The sequence below is a fragment of the Cynocephalus volans genome, chromosome 11 (assembly GCF_027409185.1).
Source record: "Cynocephalus volans isolate mCynVol1 chromosome 11, mCynVol1.pri, whole genome shotgun sequence".
NCBI classification, from domain to species: domain Eukaryota; kingdom Metazoa; phylum Chordata; class Mammalia; order Dermoptera; family Cynocephalidae; genus Cynocephalus; species Cynocephalus volans.
The window spans coordinates 97,724,660-97,743,622 of NC_084470.1; the positions used below are offsets into that span (position 1 = coordinate 97,724,660).

General features: G+C 51.4%; 1 protein-coding gene across 1 annotated transcript; it reads right to left on the reverse strand.

Moving 5' to 3' along the window:
• Positions 1 to 5,675: 5,675 nt before the first annotated feature.
• On the reverse strand, positions 5,676 to 7,090 carry LOC134390759 (histone H1.10). Its single transcript, XM_063114487.1, has one exon. The coding sequence runs from the start codon at positions 6,777 to 6,779 to the stop codon at positions 6,147 to 6,149; it is 633 nt and encodes a 210-aa protein (XP_062970557.1). The 5' UTR covers positions 6,780 to 7,090; the 3' UTR covers positions 5,676 to 6,146.
• Between the last annotated feature and the right edge of the window lie 11,873 nt (positions 7,091 to 18,963).

Consider the following 18,963-nt stretch of genomic DNA (forward strand, 5'->3'; position numbering starts at 1 on the left):
TAGGTGTGCAAATATTTGTTCAGTGAATTTGAGCAATTACTGTGTGCCCAGCCCTGTGCTACAGCAGGGAACTGACAGCTATTAATTAACCAGATACCACAACTTGCAATTTGGTACTTGCTATTGTTTGTTCCAAAGGGAGCACAGAGAGCTGCTATAGATGGGGGTGCTCTGAAAAGGCCTCTCCTGTAAACCCCTAGGGGAAGAGAAGGTGCAGAGGCTGGGGGGAGTGGCATGAGAGGGGCTTCACAGGTATTCAGATGGTAAGGAACGGAAGAATCCCCAGGAAGCGCCAGGGCCGGTCGGCTCTTTCTTCTTTGGGGCGTCCAGGAGGGAGGAACCCGCAAAACGCCGCCTCAGGCTGCTGGAAGGAAGCGACCCCGAAGAGAACAGGGAGGACAGGGCGGTGTCGGCAGGAGCAGGCGCCTGCGGAGGCCCTATGCAAATCAGGGATCGGAATTTCCACCAATCAGAGGCAGGCTCCGACTCGTAACTGCTGATGGCAGTGGGCGGAGCGTCTGGTCGCGGGTGGGGCAGCGGCGGGCGGGTGTCCCGGCCGAGGCCCGCCCTCCCTGCCTTGTCTCTGAATTTCCCTTTTGAACGCCCTCGCTTCCGGCTGAGGGGCGGGGTCGGCCCGGGGAGGTTACACACTCGGGCACCCCGCACTGCCAGAGTGAGAGCGGGGCTCAAACGGGTCCTGTGGCTTTTGGGCTTATTTGTGTGGGGTTTGGTTGCTTTTTTTTTTTTTTGACTGGTAAAGGGATGGCAACCCTCGGCTCGGTGTCGTCCGCACCACGCTGACTGAGCCAGTGAGCACACGGGCCATCCCTATATAGGATCTGAACCCGCGGCGTCGGCGCTACTAGCGCCGCACTCTCCCGAGTGAGCTACGGGGCGGCCCTGGTTGTTTTATTTAAAAATATTCATGGGCCGGCCGTGGCTCACTTGGGAGTGTGGTGCTGACAACACCAAGTCAAGAGTTAAGACCCCCTTACCGGTCATCTTTTTTTAAAAAAATAAAAAATAAAAAAATTCAGGTAACTTACTAGAATGTTCGCTGGCACGACTATTTTGTCATATTTAAGTTTAATAAACGACAGAAATGAGATTTGTTTTTCATGTCTATCTTCTCACTGTTCTCTTGGTTGCAAATTAGTTTGGTGGGTGTTTTCATTTTAACATGAAAGAATATAATGCCCCCAGGGGTATGTGTCCTTTTCATGCAAGCTTTTATACTTTCATTTCAATGTGATGTTAACAGCGCGTTCTGGTATCTGAGAACATACTGTCGCTCGCCCCCCCCCCCCGCCCCCTCCCAGCAGTGACCTGACTTGGCTCTAGGCCTTAGAGTGATTCTTTACTGTGCTGCAGCTTTATTTATTTTTGCAACTGACCAGTAAAGGGCCAAACCTTAACCTTGGTGTTATAACACCACACTAACCAACTGAGCTAAACAGCCAGGCTGTGCTGTGGCTTTAGAGAAGGCAGAGAGTTCCCCAGACTCTTGGTCCTGATAGATGGATACCTGTCCCCCTCTCCTGTCTGCAGTCTATATGGATCCATTGCCTCATGCAAGGCTTGTATGCCTAAACCCCAACACTGCTTTGTATTGAGGCAGAAATAGACCCGGGCAAGGGAAGAGCTTGGCCAAGGCACACAGCTTGGCATATAGGTAAGTTGAGAACAAACCCAAGGGGCTTCTTGCCTGGTAGGAGTGTTTCAGCTTGGAGAGTTTGTAGGAGATCCTGCCTGTTGCCAGAAAGGGCTTGCAGGGCGCTGTTGTGGTGGGAACTAGAGACAATAAGGGAGGCCTTAGACTCCTAGTTTCCCACATGGGCCTGCACATGTTCCCTCCCTCTTCTCAACCAAAGTGAGGACAAGTGATGGGAAGGGTAGAATCCTATTCCCTGGAAAGAAGCTTTGCCTCAGGCTGTATGGAGTGTCCTCAGTACAAACAAAATTTTTACTAATTTCTTTGCAGTCTCTGGGACTTGGTTAGACCATATCAGTCAGGAGGGTGGGTGCTCACAAACTCCCAGGAGCCCAGAGCAGCAGTTGCTGGTTGTTTGGGGAGACCCAGGACCTACCTCTGGACTGGTGTCCCTCATGTGGAGCTGCATGAGGATCGCTCTTGCATCCCAGAACTCCAGAGAGAAGAGGCATGCTGTGGGCTCTGAGGGCAACACTCCCAGGGAACAGCAGAAGCTGGAGGACTGTTTGGAGCTGGCGTCAATGAAAGGAGTTGGACAATCAAGCTGAATAGCACTTAAGGTTTTAAAAGACAGCCAGGCTGGGCTGGGCTCCAACCCCACATTCCAAGTCCTTAACTGAAGCAGCCAGGAGGAGGACAGGGATGGAAGAGGTTCTATCTGTGCAAATTGATTTTCTAAATATCTCATATAAGTGGAATCATGCAGTGTTTGTCCCTTTGTGATGGCTTATTTAACAGCATAATGTCTTCAAGGTTTATCCATGTTGTAGCATGTGTCAGAACTTCCTTCCTTTTTGAGGCTGAATAATATTCCATTGTGTGTATAGACCACATTTTGTTTATCCATTCATCTGTTGACAGACACTTCATTTGCCTCCACCTGTTGGCTAATTGTGAACAATGCTGCCATGAACATGGGTGTACAAACAACTCTTCTAATCACTACTTTCAGTTCTTTTGGGTATATAACCAGAAGTGGAATTGCTGGATTGCATGGTAATTTTATGTTTAATTATTTGGGATGGGCTGCCTGGTTAGCTCAGTTGGTTAGAGTGTGGTCAAGGATTTGGATCCCTATACTGGCCAGCTGCCAATAAATAAATAAATAAATAAGTTGGTGGGGGAGGAATCACCGTACCTTTTTCCACAGCGGCTGCACCATTTTACATTCCCACCAACAGTGCATGAGGGTTCTGATTTCCCCACATCCTTGCTAACACTTGTTATATTCCATTTTCTGATAGTAGCCATCTTACCGGATATGAGGTAAAATATTTTTTAAGCCCCTACTGAAAAAGAGAGAAGTTTCACAAAAATAGTTTAGTTTCCACTTAAAAAAATTCTTGGGAGGTATCTCCAAAGACTGGGCCCCATGTGGGACCACTGCTGGGCTGAGGCAACCTCCCCAGGCCTTCCTGGATGGCCCAGGGCACTTCCAGCCTCCAGAGGGGGACTTGGAAACTTCCAGGAGGCATTTCTGAGGCACTTCTGACATGGTTTGAAAAAGTGGGATACTCTGGTCATGTTGCTGCTTGGCCAAAATCAGCAGGAGCTGGGTAGTCACTGCCCCTCTTCAGGTGGGGTCTGTGTCTTCCAGCTTGCCAGAGGGCCCTATCTGGCCTGGTGCCCGTAAACCCTGGCCTAGGCCCTTCTCACCTGATTAGTGGGTGCAGTGAGGAGCTCAGGATTTGGGTGTTTTGCAGACACGTCCTTTGCCTCCTCACTGCACCAGGGTCACTTTCCCCAGGAAGCCCTCCTCCTTGGTCTCATAGTGTCAGGTACCTTCAGTGTTTAATTGGAACCGAAGCTCCTTGAAGCCAAGTTCACAGAATAAGAAAAATGGTGGATCCTGGACTCCCCAGCCCAGTATAGGAGCTGAGTGTGGTGTCAGAACAGAAAATACAGGCTTCAGAGTTAGGTAGAGGTTTGAATCCTGTGATCACTTGCTGGCTGCAGGACCTCCCAGAGTCTCAGCAACTGGATCAGTGAAATTGGCTTTGGAACACCTTCCTCACTAGGGTTGTTGCGAGGTTGAGATAAGGCCTGGGCAGCCCTCCTCAGAATGCCTGGCTCTATGAGAAATATTTGGTGAGAAGTACGGAAAGGCAATGAGGGATAAGGACACCCTGAAGGTCACTTTGGGGCCCTAGAGCTCATGGGATGTCTTGTAAGGACACAGGATTAGCAGGATGGGAGGGCTTTGGTTAGGGAGGGAAGTTCAGGGAGGGCTCAGAGAAGGGGAGTGAAGGTCAGTGGTCAGAGTACCTGGTGAACAGTCAGGCAAGAATAGTGTCCACGGAGGGCAGATGGAAGCCTTGGAGCTGCCGGCCCTTGCAGCAGCCCTTCCCAACCTTCCCTGAGCCTCAGAACCTACCTGGGGAGCTGGTCGCAAGGCTGACAACGGGATTCAGCCCTAGAGATTCAGATTTGGACAACTGTGGTAAACTCGGGTGACATCTGGGATTGCAGCAAGCCTTCTAGGTGTTTCTGCTTTAGGGCTGGAGGCATCATATTTAGCCAGTCAGTGGCATCATCCCTCCAGAATCCTGAGTAGGCCAAGGCCTCTCCTAGATGCTAGCTGCTGGTGGCCTATTGGCTGGCCCCACAGGCAGTGTGGGACAAGGCCTGGGCCGGAACAGTGGCCCTGCAGCAGGACACCGGGCACACTGCCCCCCAATCAGGACTGCAAGATGAGGCTGTTACTGGTGAGCAGGTGGACATGGGCTGCGGGGGGGTGGGTGAAGTGTGGGGGTGTAGAGCCATCAGCCCTGCTGGGACAGTCTGATCCTAGGGCTACCGGCTTCCTGGGTGCCCCCAGGCCAGACCCCAAACCACCAACAGCCCAGTCTAGCTGTACAGGGCAGGCACCTGGGTTGGTTCTGTCCACTGCAGTGTTCTCATCACTCAGCACAGGATAGGGGAGGCAGGACTCAGAGCCCCAGTGCACTATGAAGTGACTTGAAAGAGTGGAGTGGCCACTCACCCAGGTACGCGAGGGGTCTGCCTCATGACCCAGCAGTACTCCCTCCTCTCCCCAAACTGCTCTTACCAAACGGCCTTTCCCCAACCCATAGTTTCCAGAACCTCTTACACAGGGGTAAAAAGAGCTCCTTTGCATCTCTCTACCTAATCTCAGCCCAAGCTCACGATACCTGTACATATCCACTGTCCTAGAACCTTCTCTGGCTCCCACTGCCCCCAAACAGGATCTTCCCTGTTTTGCAGTTATCCCTTCATAGGAACATCTGTCAGAACAGACCCTGTCGGGCCGGCCGGTGGCTCACTCGGGAGAGTGCGGTGCTAACACCAAGGCCCCGGGTTCGGATCCCATATATGGATGGCCGGTTCGCTCACTGGGAGAGCGTGGTGCTGACAACACCAAGTCAAGGGTTAAGATCCCCTTACCGGTCATCTTTAAAAAAAAAAAAAAAAACAGACCCTGTCTACTACCCAACTGGACAACTATTCCAGATACTGCACAACCGGTGTGTCGCAGTGTGTTGCAGGGCTGGGAGCCATTCCTTTCCTAATTTTCCAAGTAATCCTTTGGGTCCCGGGTCCCGTTTGCACTGCGGATTAACCCCTACATTCAGAGAGGGTAAGTGCCCCGGCCAAGGCACATTTCGGGTTGTGGTCCAGATGAGAAACCTCTGTACATTCGCCGCTGTCACATCTCACCAAAACTAAACCTCATCGGATTCGGCGTATCTCAGCTCTGCAAAAGCTGTCTGGTGTGACCTGGTTACAAGCCGCCTCGATGCATGCCCAGTTGAATTCCCCGGCAAGGAACTGAGGGGCCGTGACCAGTAAACCCCGAAAAACGACCGCCCCATTCCCACCTCCTGCTCAACGCTCGTGGCTCCAGGCCTACGATGAGGGTGCCAGGACCAGTGGGGCCCACCACCCAACCCCAGCCACCCGCCAACCGCTGCCATCCCCCCTCCACTGAGAAAAAACGAGCAGCTTAAAGGTTCAAAGAGTTTATTGTGCCCTAAAAAAGGCCAGTAACAGGACGAAGGGAAGCGCCGCGCGGCCCTGAGCCCCGAGGGATTGTTTGTCGCGCTCCCTAAGGCAGGAAGGGTGGGGAGCTGGGCCCGGCTGCGCGGCCGCCGCGCCTGGTCCCGGTCATCCAACGGCCCCCGCCAGGCCCGGCCTCGGCCATTGGCGCCTAGGGGCCGGTAACCATGGCGACGGCCGTTGCCACAGGCGAGAGCCAATAGGGGCGTCAACAGGGCTATTTCAAAAATCTAAAGCAAACAACAACAAAAACGCTACAGGGCTGGGGGAGGGGAGGGACGGAGAAGGGCTGGAGGGGACCCGGGGCCCATCTCTGCGGCCCGGAGCAGGCGCAGCGGCCCAGGCCGGGGACACTGTACGAAACCTACACACACTCGGGGTAGAAAAACCAGAGATCACGCGAGCCGAGGCGGGGCGCTCACTTGCGGCCCTTGGGCACTTTGGGGACGCTGGGCTTGGCTGCCTTCTTCACCTTCTTGCCCCCCGCGGCCGCCGCCTTCTTGGCCTTGTTGCCCTTGTCCTTCTTGGAGGCTGCGCCCTTCTTGTGCGAGCGCTTCTCCGCCTTCTGGCTCTTGGCGGGCTTCTTGTCCGCGCGCCGAGCGCCCGGCGCCGGCTTCTTGGCCTTGTGCGCGGCGGGCGCCGGGGCGGTGGTGGCCGCGGCCGACCCGCGCCGCTCCCCGCCGCCCTCCAGCTTCTTCCGGTTGAGCTTGAAGGAGCCGTTGGCGCCGGTGCCCTTCACCTGCAGGAGCGTGTCGTTCTGCACCAGCGCCTTGATGGAGTACTTGAGGTAGGTGCGCCCGTTCTGCTGGTCGAACCACGCCACCTTCTTGGCCTCGGCGTAGATCTTGGCCAGCGAGGAGCCGTTGCGCTCGCCCAGCCTCCGGATGGTCTCCACCACCAGCTGGCTGTACTTGCCCGGCTGGTTTTTCTTCTTGCTGTTCTTCCTTTTCTTGGACGGGGACAGCGCCGCCGAGCCGCCGGCCTTGGCCGCCCTCTTCGCCGCCCCCTCGGCAGTCGTCAGCGGCAGGGCCTCCTCGAGCTCCACGGACATGGTGGCGAGCGGGTTGGTGGCGGGCGGTGCGCGGAAGCCGGGAGGCCGCGCCGGGAAGAGGAAGGCGAGGGGCCGAGGGGGCGCCGGGGGACTAGGGGCGCGCGGCGGCTCCAGGCGGGAGCGGCCGCGGCCGGGCCTGGGGCCGGGCGGCAGGGCTGGGGTCGGTGCCGGCCCGGAGCAGAAGGGCCGGGACGGGAGCGGGGGCCGGGGTCGGAGCCGGGTGCCGTGCTGCAGAGAAGGGGCACCAAGCCAAACGTCCGCAACCGCTGCTGTTATCACCGTCACCGCCGCCGCTACTCGCCGGGCGTGCGCGCTGCGATCTGGCGAGGAGAGCGCCCCGCTCCGCTTTTATGGCTCTATGGCGGACCACGTTGAGAACAATAACAGCCTGGTCCGGAGACAGCGCCAACTTGTGCTTCTTGGAACCCCTTCCCCGGCCGCTGGCCTCCTGGGCCGCGCCTCCCCAGCGCAGCCGCACCCGCAGCGGTGCGCCCGGGACAGGGCCCGAGCCCGCAGCGCGGCGGAGAGGCTGTCTGCGCCCAGGAGGGGTTCGGCAAAGGGGAACAGAGAGGTGCACCCTAGGCTGCGGGAGCGCGAGAGGAGGGGGGCACCCCTTTCGGGAGTGAATAGCGCGGGCCCCGGAGGATGCCCCGAGGCCCGGAGCTTTGCGGGAGGCAGCCAAGAGTGCGCCACAGACACCTGGGCCCTGGCCCGCCTCAGGGGACCCCAGGCCTGCCCGCAGGATGAGCTTTAATTTGTCCGAACTAACACAGGGCACGCCCTCACGTGGTCGGCTGGGGCAACGTGAACTGCGCTAGGACTTCTTCGAGGGGGGTCTCCGCCCTATCCAGAGGGGATAGCGGATGGGAGGCGCCCTCTGGCTGCGCCCCTGGGGTCTCGGCGTGCCTTGGGGGCCTGGGCACAACGCTCGGGGCGGGGGCGACGACCGCAGGGGCCTCCTTGGGGACATCGCCTAGCCGCTCCCACTCTTGCCGCTGATGCCCCGTGTGCCCCATTTTGTGATGCGGAAGCAGCCGTCGCCGGGGCCCCCAAAACCAAATGTAGGCTCTAGGGTGGGGCAGGGTGGGCGACTGTAAAGCTGCGATCTAAGTCCCGGTGAGAGGCTGGCGGTGGGGGAAAGGCGGGGGGAGTTGCTCTTAGTTCCAGGCCACACCCCTCCTCTCTTGTCTGGGAGGGAACACAGCGCCGGACAGTGGGACCTGGAGGGGGATCTCCGGGCACCAGGCGAAGTCCTCGCGGGGGCCTCGTGCAAGTCCGGCGGCCCTGAGCTCTGCTGGCTCCCATACTGTGAGCACAGGGGAGGCGCAGGACAGCCTTTCTCGAAGGCAGAGAAGGCTCTATTTAGGGAAGCTGAGACCAGGGCAAGACACTCGGGGAGGAGAGATGGTCCCTTTGGGGTATATGATTCTAGGGCCCTGGACCCTGGGGTCGGCAGGCGGGGGTGCGGACGATAAACATTCTCCTGAGGGCCCAGCCTGCCAAAGCGATGGAGGGGTGGGTGAATTAGGGTTCCCGGAGTGAGGGAAAGGCTCATTTGCAGGCGGAGAAAGCTGGAGGCGGGTGAGGTCCCTAAAAGGGACGCAGGCTTCTCTGGGTGAGTCCTGGCAGTCCCCTCCTCTTTTCTCCGACTTACCTCTTCACACATAAACCCAATTTTGTCCTGACAAGCTAGTGAATAAGTCCCTGAAGGTGAGGAAATTGAGGCAGGGTGGGAAAGGTGAGACTGGGTGGTTTTGGGGGGGGGGGGGATCAGGAGCATGGAGCCAGGAAAGAGCCTTGACACCCAGGCAAGGAGTACACGGAGAAAGAGGGAAAGGGATTGCAGCCCCAGTCCCTGCAAAGAAGGCAAGCCCCGCTCTCCCAGGAAGATGGACCCACTGGGTGGAACAGTCTGCCAGAGGACAGAAAAACCTTGAGGGCCTGACACCTCAGTCAAAGTGACAAAAGATCATCTGAATTTCCTAACAGAGGGAGAATGGGTTTCTGAAAGTACCGACGGAGCCAAGCCTTGGAGGCAGCACTGGGGAGCAGGAAGGATCTTGCAGAGACTGCAGGGCTTGAGCAAATGCTTGTGAGTCTGCGGGCCAGGCTGCCTGGACTAGGCAGCGTGGAGAGAGAGAAGCAGCAAGAGGTGGTGCTGGGGCCCGCTGAGCAGAGTTCCCAGGAGCAAGAGCCAGCCAGGGACATGAATGTGGCAGCTGTGGCTGGGGTGGCACCAGGTGCATAGACATGGAATAGGAACAGTGAACTGCTGCCAGGTGGTGGGCTGACAGGGGCTGGAGCTTGGGCTCTTGAGAGGTCAACGGGAGTGTAGAGGAGATGCCCTTGATGGTGCACCACCACCCCCACCCCCCCGCAGGAGTAAGGGTAACACTCAGACTGAAATCCATCCAGCCATCACAGGGGGAGAAGGTTGCAGAAGCAGGCTGGGGCAGGGATAGACTCCCACGGTCACTGTGGAGAGGAAGGGAGGATGCTCCACTGGAGAGAGAGGAAAGGGGAACCAGGTGTGTCTGTGTCATGGAAGCTAAGGAGGAGAGAGTTTCAAGAAAGAAGGGCCTGTCCATCACAGCACTGCCCACTCAAAGCCAAGGGGGAGTCAGAGCAGGCGGTCCTGCAGACCTGAGGGGACCCAAAGACACTCCCTGGACTCTGTTTCACCCTGTGTTTTGCAAACTTTAATGAATTCCAGAGGGGCTGGAGCTTGGGTTTCTTGAAACGAACCCAAGCAATTGTAGATAAAAGTGTAGATTTCAGATTTCCCTTTTAAAAAAATCTGAAGATTTGGCCTGGGGGGGAGGGGGAGCAGCTCTGCCCCCAGAGGGGTCTGGACTCCCAACACCTGGTAAGTGAGTGGGGGAGACATGGCCATGAGTGGAGGAGAGAAGTCAGTGGAGGGGCGGACATGTGCGGGCAAGGCAGTGAGGCCCCAGCATGGAATAGGACTTTGAAGGCTGAGAGTAGAGGGGGTGCTTTTGCTGAGAAGGGGTTGCATGTGGACCAGTGCTCCAGAAGACTAATACTGGGTCTTGGGAGCTGGCAGGGACCAAGTGATCTTATCCCAGTCATTATACAGATGAGGAAACTGAGGCCTGAGAGAGGGGATTAGTGTCTTTGGCCAATTAGCCAGGAGGAGATCAGGACCCAGGCTGGGGTCCTGCCAGCCTTCAGGGATGCCTCTCAACCCCCACACTCCAGGTAGCTCCCTCCCTCATCAGCCCACCAAGAAAACCATAGGTAGGGAAGGCCCTCCATGGTCAATGAAAAATGGCAAAATATGGAAAAAGAAGCATGTGGAAGTGGCCAGGGCCTAGCAGAGACCAGGGCAAGACCATGTGGCTAGAACCTGAGTCACCTCCTTCCCTAGGATGGGCCATTCTGGAAGAAGCCTCAAGCTCATGCACACGTGAAATTTCTGGGTGCAGAGTCTGGATGGGGCTTTATTGCTGGGCCCTCTCCCCTTCTCTCCCTAGGTGAGCTCAGCCAGTTCTGGGGCTCCAAATACCATCCATATGCTGGCAACACCCCATTCCTCCACCATCCCAGATTTCTGCCTGTCTGGTGCAAATTCCTGCATCCAGCTGCCTCCTGCCATGTCCACGTGGATGTCTGTGTGGTGGCCAACACAGAGACTTCTCCTCTCCAAACTTTTACAAACTTCTAGCCAGAGCCGGGGACAGTCCTCCCTGATTTCTTTTTTCCTTTACCCTTTCATCCAACCTGTCAGTCCACCCCGCAAAGTGTCCCACATCCACCTGTGCCACAACCTACAACCCCCTTCCCCTCTGGCCTCTGGTTCTCTCCGCTCAACTTCTAACACAGAAGTCTGATCTAGGGGTCCTGCCTCCAATAGCTTCTCATCAGACCTAGGATAAATTCTGCACCAGCCCCTCTGCAGGTAGCCAGCCCCTGCCAAACTCTGACCTCTCAGCTCCTGAGGCTCTACTCAGCCACACTGGCATTTCTGCTCCTCACACATACTTCAGGACCTTTGCATCTGCTGTGCGTGGCCTGTTGCCGGCCCCTCCTGTTTAGAGCAGCTCCCCTAGGCCTTGCTAAGGGCGTCCCTGGAATCCCTACAATACCCTGCCTGGTTTTCTTCATAGCATTTATCATCATCTGACCCTATTTTGTCCACTGACTCGTGTGCTGGGAGCCCTTCTGCCATGCTCCCTGGTGTGCCTGACACTGGGCACACCCTGTTGGTGCCACCTCTCTGGCCTGAGGGCTTGCTCAGGCTGGCTGCTGACCCAGGCATGCTGGTAGAAGCAGCGACAGGAACTGAAATCGGACAGCAGGTCTAGGTCCTTGGTCAAACCAAGTAAGGAGAACCTTACCTGGGACCAATTCGAAGTCCACAACACAGTGAGCATGTGTCCCTGTTCTTTCCCTGTCTCGATTTCTCCCTGAGAGAGTTTGCTCTCATAAATCTTTTTGGGGTGAAGAGGGGTGTAGATCCTGTCAGTCTTCTATAGTTACTTCCTGCTGATTCAGGGCAGTTGTCCCTACCTGTCCCTGGAAGCAAAACTCTCTAGCTAGACTGTCGAGTGGCCCCAGGGAAGGCTCAGGTATGGAGAGGTGCAATGGTTTGTATCCTTGAAGCACCATGGTGGTGTTTTAGATGGCAGCTATTCTAGAGGAGACAAATGAGAGGAGGAGTTTAATCACAACAGAGGTGGACAGCAAATGTGGTGGTTAAAATTCTCAAAAAGGGGATTAGCCAAGAAAATGATTTCCATGTCATCCCAAAGGGACTTCTGTCCTCCAAAGCTAGTTCTCTAAGCCGGGTTACCTTGTCCTGTAATTTTCTAGTGTACTACCATCTATGACTCCTGACTGATTCGCACAGAAGCAACACTCTTCTTGTATCGAGGCACAGATTCCTTCTTGAGCTGAGGTTAGTATGTCTAAGGCCCGTCGCTTCTGGAGCACCACTGCAGCCAGAGAGTTGAGCTGAGAATTTAAAGTATCGAGGGCCTCTGCCATTTCCTCATTGGCCCTGCTTAGTTCTAGGGATAAATTGGCGAAGACTCGCTCTGATGTTTCCTGCTACACGTGTACCCACCCCGTTCCCTACACCCAGGGTTATTCCAAGGACAGCCAATAAGGGAAGGAAAATTATCCCCCTTTTATTTAGTCAAATAAAATTTAGTTTTGGAATAGGGATTGATTGGGTTTTGTCTAAGAGAGAAACATCAGGAGACAGGCCAGGGAGCAGATCCGTCTCCAATCATTTGGTGAAGTGGCGTGGGTGGAGTGACCACAGAGGAAGTATATCTCACTTGAGGATGGTGAAGAGCCCTCTATGATTATGTTTAAAATGTTCCCCGTTTTCCTGCCTCCCCTGTATAAAAGGTGGCTGCAAGTGTCATAGTTGGGAGATGGGACAAATAGCGTGGTCTGAAAGAATCTTGGGCCGGTGACTTGCCACATGACAGCAACAATGGTGATAACTGTTGCTATGAAAGAAGCTATTCTGGCCCGTCTTGGCTTGCCCAGCAATACTAAGAGGTTTTGGTGGGGCAGTTTCCTTGACATGTTAAATTACTATGTGAGTTAGGTGGGGTCTTTGACCCTGTCAAATAGGAAAGTTGACCTGGCAGCCTAATAAAGAGCTGAGTGGGTTTTGTGACCTCAGAGATGGTGTGGGCACCTAATTCAGGTGGCCACCTAATTCAGGTAGCCACCGCAGGTCTTTTCCTCCCTGACTATGGTTGGACTTAAGACAGAATGGAAAGATGGTGTTTCAGGGGATGGAAATGTCCCTGTAGAGTGCCCCTCTGGCAGGGGTAAAGTTGGCTGGGAGTCCCTGTAGTTTTCTGAGGTCACCTTTTACCTTATTGAAGAAATTTTTTTGTGGAAGTGTGGGGTTGGGAGGACCACTGGGTTTCCAGAGGTTGGAGATCCGGGTCAAGACATAGGAGGGTTGGGTGGCCCCCAAACCAGCAGGGGCCGGGAAGGCCACGGCTGACCTCTGTCCCACATAAATCCAACAGGAGGCATTGTAAGAGGTGTTTTTAAGAAATCCCTGAGCCTTATGTGCCGAAGGGAACAATGGATTGGTGTTACTTCTGGCCACAGGGAAGGGCAGTTAGACAAAGGAAAGGAGAAAAGGAAGTGTGCTGGCCTTATCCATTGTATCTCATCTGGGGAGCTGTGAGGATTTGCCCCAATTTATTCCAGAAGGGCAGTTATTTCTTCCCAAGTGTAATTTTGGAAGTACCCTTGGAGGAATCCAGTCTCTACCATATCCTGAACCTATTGTGAGGCACCCTCCCACAAGAAATGCACTTACACGCCACTCGTGCAGAAAAAGGCAGTTTATTCACTCCAGATGGCCAGCAACCATCTCCCAAGGAGCAACCAAGGAAGAGCAGCCTTGGGCCTTGGTCTTGTAGGGTTTTTAAAGGCAAAAACTACATCCCATTGGCACACGGGTTTGTCCAGGTGCACAAAGCAAGCTAGGGAGCTAGGTCACAGAGGCCGAGAATGAGCTGTTCGAGCAATCAGGCATACAAGTTTCCATTGTGTATGGTTCCTGTTCCCATGTAATAATTCACTGTGTATGACTCCCGTTTGTTTCTATGAGAAGGTCGGCAGTTTCTCATGCAGAAGTGGGGGTAGTCTGCAGGTCAGACAGGGGGCAAAATGGAGTTACTTAGGTTAAGCAAGCAATTCTACAGAAGCAGATAGCGTATGTTATGAGGGTACATTCCCAACTCCTCTTTAGGAAGGAATCAAATCATTGATTCATCAGTACTTAATCTGTTGTACTTAGTATGTAAGACAAGGAGTTTGATTGTACTCGTTAACCAAGGTTACCAGGATAAAAGATTTTCAAACCAATTTTTATTATTACTCTTTTTTTTCAATGTGTTTTCTGGCTAATGCAAAGCTGTCTCTAAGAACACCTGAATGGTTGGTATAGAAAAAACAGGTTTTCCTAGAGCCATATATAATCCACCTTGTTAGTCTGATTGTGTGTATTATATATGGGTGCAGCTGCTGCTGTGCGTTCAAGTAAGTCCAGCCTCTGTGTAGGACACAATGACCATAGCGAAGAGGAAAAAATTAACTGTTTGCAACATTATCAGATTGACCACTTGGTGTAAATCTTTTTATCAAAGCACTTTACATTTTTAAATTGTTATTTAATTGGAAAAAACACGCAATAAGCTAGGAATAGAAAGCACCTTTCTCAGTCTAATAAAGTGCATCTACAAAAAGCCCAGAGCTAACATCTTACTTAACGGTGAAAAACTGGGTACTTTTCCCATAAGCTGAGGAATAAGGCAAGCATGCCCATTCTTGTCATTTTTATGCGGCATTGTATGGGACCAGCATTGTATGCTAGCCAGTCTGCTCATGACAAAGAAGGAGGTCCAGCTTGGAAAGGAACAAGTAAAACTGTCTTTATCCATAGATGGTATGGTTCTGTGTGTAGAAAATACTGAGGAATCCATACAAACAGCTACTAGAACTAAACATGTTTGGCAAGTTTGAGGACCTGAGATTAAAATGAAAAAAGCAATTGTACTTCTATATACTAGTAATGAATAGTTTGAAAATGAACTTAACAATTTCATTTACAATAGCATTGAAGAGAATAAAATGTTTAGGAACAAATTTAACAAAAGCATGCAAGACTTGTCTGTTGAAAACTACAAAATACTGCTAATAGAAATTAAAAATCTAAATAAATATAGAGACATTTTATGTTCATGGACTAGAAGACAATATTGTTAAGATGTCAATTTTTCCCAAATTGATCAATAGATTCAATGTAACCCCTCTTAAATTTTAGGAGGCCTTTTTGCAGAACTGACCAATTGCTTTTGTCAGTGGGTAGGCTTCTCTGACCAAGGGGTGAATCTGGCATAGACTGAAGAAGGTTATGGTTAGTGATTTCAGCAAGTTTATCATCTCTGAGGTGGGGCAACAGAAAGGGTGTAATTCCTTGTATGTAGGGGTTGCATTTAGCCCTTAGGAGGTCAAAGGGAAGGAGGCTCACCCAGTTCTCACCAGTCTTAGTTTTAATTTGGTAAGTGTTTCTTTTAAAGTCTGATTTATTTGGGCCAACCCCGTGGCGCACTCGGGAGAGTGCGGCGCTGGGAGTGCAGCAGCGCTCCCGCTGCGGGTTCAGATCCTATATAGGGATGGCCAGTGCTGTTCTACCTACCTAGAAAAAGTGTCAATGAACACCAAAAGGTAGCGATACCCATATTGTCCAGGTTTTACCTCGGTGAAGTCAATTTCCCAGTGTATGCCAGGGTTGGTTCTTTGTATTCTGGTTCCAATGGGCAGCCTTGATTTTGGCCCTGGATTTACTTGTGAACAAATATCATACCTGGTAACAATGTCTTTTGTTATTTTGTCAAGATCTTGGATGTAATAATATTTTTTAAAGTTCAGTTAATTTTGTGGATCCAAAGTGTGTTCCTTGATGTATCTGTTTAATCAGCAATCTGCCTGGAGCATGTGGCAAATAAATCCTGTGGTCTGGCAGAATTTTCTACTTCATGGCATTGTTGGAGGCTTTTAAGATCTTAGCATGTTTTACTTCTTCTTCAGCATAATGGGGAGTTGGCAGCAACTGAGGTGCCGGAATGACTAAAGAGTCAAATGGCCCCACTGGTTTTAATGTGGCCTCTTTGGCAGTCAAATCTGTAGCAGCGTTGCCTTGGGTCTCAAACAAGTTATCTTTTTGGTGCCCCGGACGATGTATGATGGCCACTGTTTTTGGATACCATATGGCCTTAAGGAGGGCTAGTATTTTTGCTTTATTATTTATTTATTTATTTAATTTTTATGTTAATAGTCCTTTGTGTTTGTATAAGGCCCCGTGAACACGGGCGGTGGCAAAAGCATATCTGTTGTCAGTATACATGTTAACAGTTTTATCTTTTCCATGCTTTAAAGCCTGTGTTAGGGCTATGAGTTCAGCCTATTGAGCAGATGTCCTTTGGCTTAAGCCTTGAGCCCAAATGACCCGATCTAAAGTTACCATGGCTGTCCCGGCATACCTGATTCCATTGGAGATGAAACTGCTTCCAACAGTGAACAGCATTTCATTAGGCTCTGTCCAGGGCACATCAGTCAGGTCCAGCCAGAGGCCTTGGAGAGTCTTGATTGTTTTGAGGCAGTCATGGACAGGGTCAGTTGGGTTGTCATCCAGGAGGAGGGTAGCCGGATTTAGAGCCATGGTTTTTAGGGGCTGATCTAGAAGTAAAGCCTGATACTGGGTGAAGCGGGACTTGGTGAGCCAATGTTCAGGTGCACTTTGTAAGAGAGTGTGTACAGAGTGGGGCGCCACTAAGCATATGTCTTGTTGGCCTTTTTTTTTTTTTTTTTTACCAGTAAAACAGTTGCCGTTATGGCTTGGAGACAGGTTGACCATCCTGTGGCTACACTGTTCAACCTCTTGGAGAGGTAGGTGATAGGCCTCTTCCATGGTCCCAAGGCTTGGGTGAGCACCCCCTTGGCAATGCCTCACATCTTGGCAACAAACAGGGTAAAGGGCTTGAACAAATAAGGTTGGGGAATTTTTAAATCCTTGGGGGAGGTGAGTTCAAATTAATTGTCCAGAGTATCCTCCCCCAGGGTCAGTCCATTCAAAGGCAAAGAGAGGTTGGCTTACTTCTGCCAGCGGGGCGCTGAAGAAGACATCCTTAAGATCTAGCTTTTTGGTTTGTTTCTCTTCTGGGCTATCGCTGTCATTAAAGACCCTCTGGGCAATTTCAACCAGCTCAGATAACAATTTTCCTTTAAATACTTCCTGTCTTTGAAGTTTTCTCCTAATGTCTGGGGCTGACTGGGTAACAAAGGCAATATTTATCACCTGCCAGACCCTGAGGCCCACAATAGTGTAGGCCCTGTAAGCCTCCATAAGGCAATCCAGGAAGGCGGCGGGGGTTTCATTTGGTCCTTGAATAGTTTCACTTACTTTTGATAGGTTAGTGGGCTTCCAGGCTGCTGTGCAGAGTCCCCTAAGGAGAGTCTGGTGATACAGGTCAAGAGCCCCCTTACCTTGGTCTGCACCCGCGTCCACCAGAGGGGAACACGTGTTCGAGGTGAATGGGGTCATCAGAGGGTCAGCCATCGTGACCAGTAACAGTTTTCAGGGCCTCCCCCTGGATCCACTTGCATTCTTCTGATGTGAAGAGAGTCCATAGGAGCTGCTGACAATCATCCCATGCAGGCTGGTGGGTAAAGAAAACAGACTCCAGGAGGGAGATGAGGCCCTGAGGTTTTTCTGAGAAAGGATTTTGATTTTTCCAGTTGTAAACCATGAAGGGAGCCTGGTCTTGAGGAGTTCCGGGAGGCAAGGGAGCCTGTTGGAGCAAGAGGGGGGTTTGGAGGAACGGCAGGGAGAGGACTAATATGCAGTGCCACTCTGAATTATGATCAGGTAGGGGAGCAAGAGGTGGGTTTGGAGGAAAGGCAGGGAGAGGCAGTGCCATTCCCAGTGTGGGAAACAGGCAAAGAAATTCCAGAAATACACCCATAGTTCTGGTCAATTGGTTTTTAACAAAGTTGCCGGAGCAATTTTTTTGGAAAAAGCTATGTGTATGTCCTGAAAACTATTCACACTACCATTTAAATATTTTATTTATATCTACCTAAATGTTGACTCTGACAATTGTTACACTATGGAGTTAATAAGGCTGTATATTTTTTTAAAGTAATGAACAGAATATGTTTTCTTAGCTGCCTAATTTACATTTTTCTGAGGTATTTTGTCAGTTAATACTTTCAACCAACTTAAAAGTACTGTTTTCCCCATTTTCTCCATGAGTGGAAAGTATGCAAACAAGCCTGTGTTTAACAATAATGTCAGCATGACATAAAGTAACGAAAGCCAATAAATTGAAAATAAGGTTGACATTCTGGGACTAATCTAGCAGTCCACAACAGTTTTTCAAATTCTTTTCTTTCGTTACAGTATATTCAGAGATTAAGTCATTGCTGTTATGAAGTACTGCTGTTTAACTTATCAACCTTCCCCAAATTTTTAAATCTCCAGTGAAGGGAGAAGAAATTATTAAAGGAAATACTTTTAGCTTATTTTCAATTTTTAAAGCCACCTTGGGTCTTCAGAGGCATCAGAGAGTACAGGAGGCGCTGTGGGGGAGGCACTCTTCTTTGGAGAAGCTGGAAGAGGAGGCCTAGTTAAAAGCACAGATGGTGTTCTATTTCCATTCACCTTGGGACATTTTTAAGGCACCTTTTTAGTCATGACGGCTTGTCAGAGATTATATCAATCCAAACCTGTATGAAAGGGGGTTGTCTCACAGACCTGTTTGGAGGAATTTTGTCCCATTTGTTATATAAGACCATAGTTAATGACACACAAAAACACACAACTGGCAACACACAAAAGACAGACAAGTGGCCATGTCCAAAATTACTCTAAGATATCCATAGACAAAACAATCACAATGACAAAGATGAACAAGAAACACGGAAACACAATTCCTATTGACTTGCAAGTCCCAAATACACAATTCCTATTGACTTGCAAGTCCCAAATCCAAGTCCAAATTACCACTGTGCCCAGCGACATCTCAGGAACCCAAGGACTAGAGGAGTTAATGCTGCGTCTAGCCTCCCACTAAGTCCACCTATTGGTGCACCATCTCTTACTGAGATCTTACCTACCTGGGAGAGAGTAAAGTGCCCCATCTGCCTCCAGGGAGAAGAAGAGAAACAGCTTCTCTATCTTCTAGGAGATAGGTGCAGGGAGGGATATACTCACGAGAGAAAGTATTTCGCTGGGGCCTCCAAAATGTTGTGAGGCACCCTCCCACAAGAAATGCATTTACACGCCACTCATGAAGAAAAGGGCAGTTTATTCACTCCAGCTGGTCAGCGACCATCTCCGAAGGAGCAGCCAAGGAAGAATGGCCTTGGGCCTTGGTCTTGTAGGGTTTTTAAAGGCAAAAACTACATCCTGTGGCACACAGGTTTGTCCAGGTGCACAAAGCAAGCTAGGGAGCAGAGGCTGAGAATGAGCTGTTTGAGCAATCAAGCATACAAGTTTTCATTGTGTATGGTTCCTGTTCCCATGTAATAATTCACTGTGTATGGCTCCTGTTTCTATGCAACAATTGTTTTTTGTTTCTATGAGAGGGTCAGCGGTTTCTCATGCAGAAGGAGGGGGTAG

Excerpts from the sequence above, each read along its gene's own strand:
- LOC134390759 (XM_063114487.1), bottom strand. The coding sequence starts at position 6,779 with ATGTCCGTGGAGCTCGAGGAGGCCCTGCCGCTGACGACTGCCGAGGGG.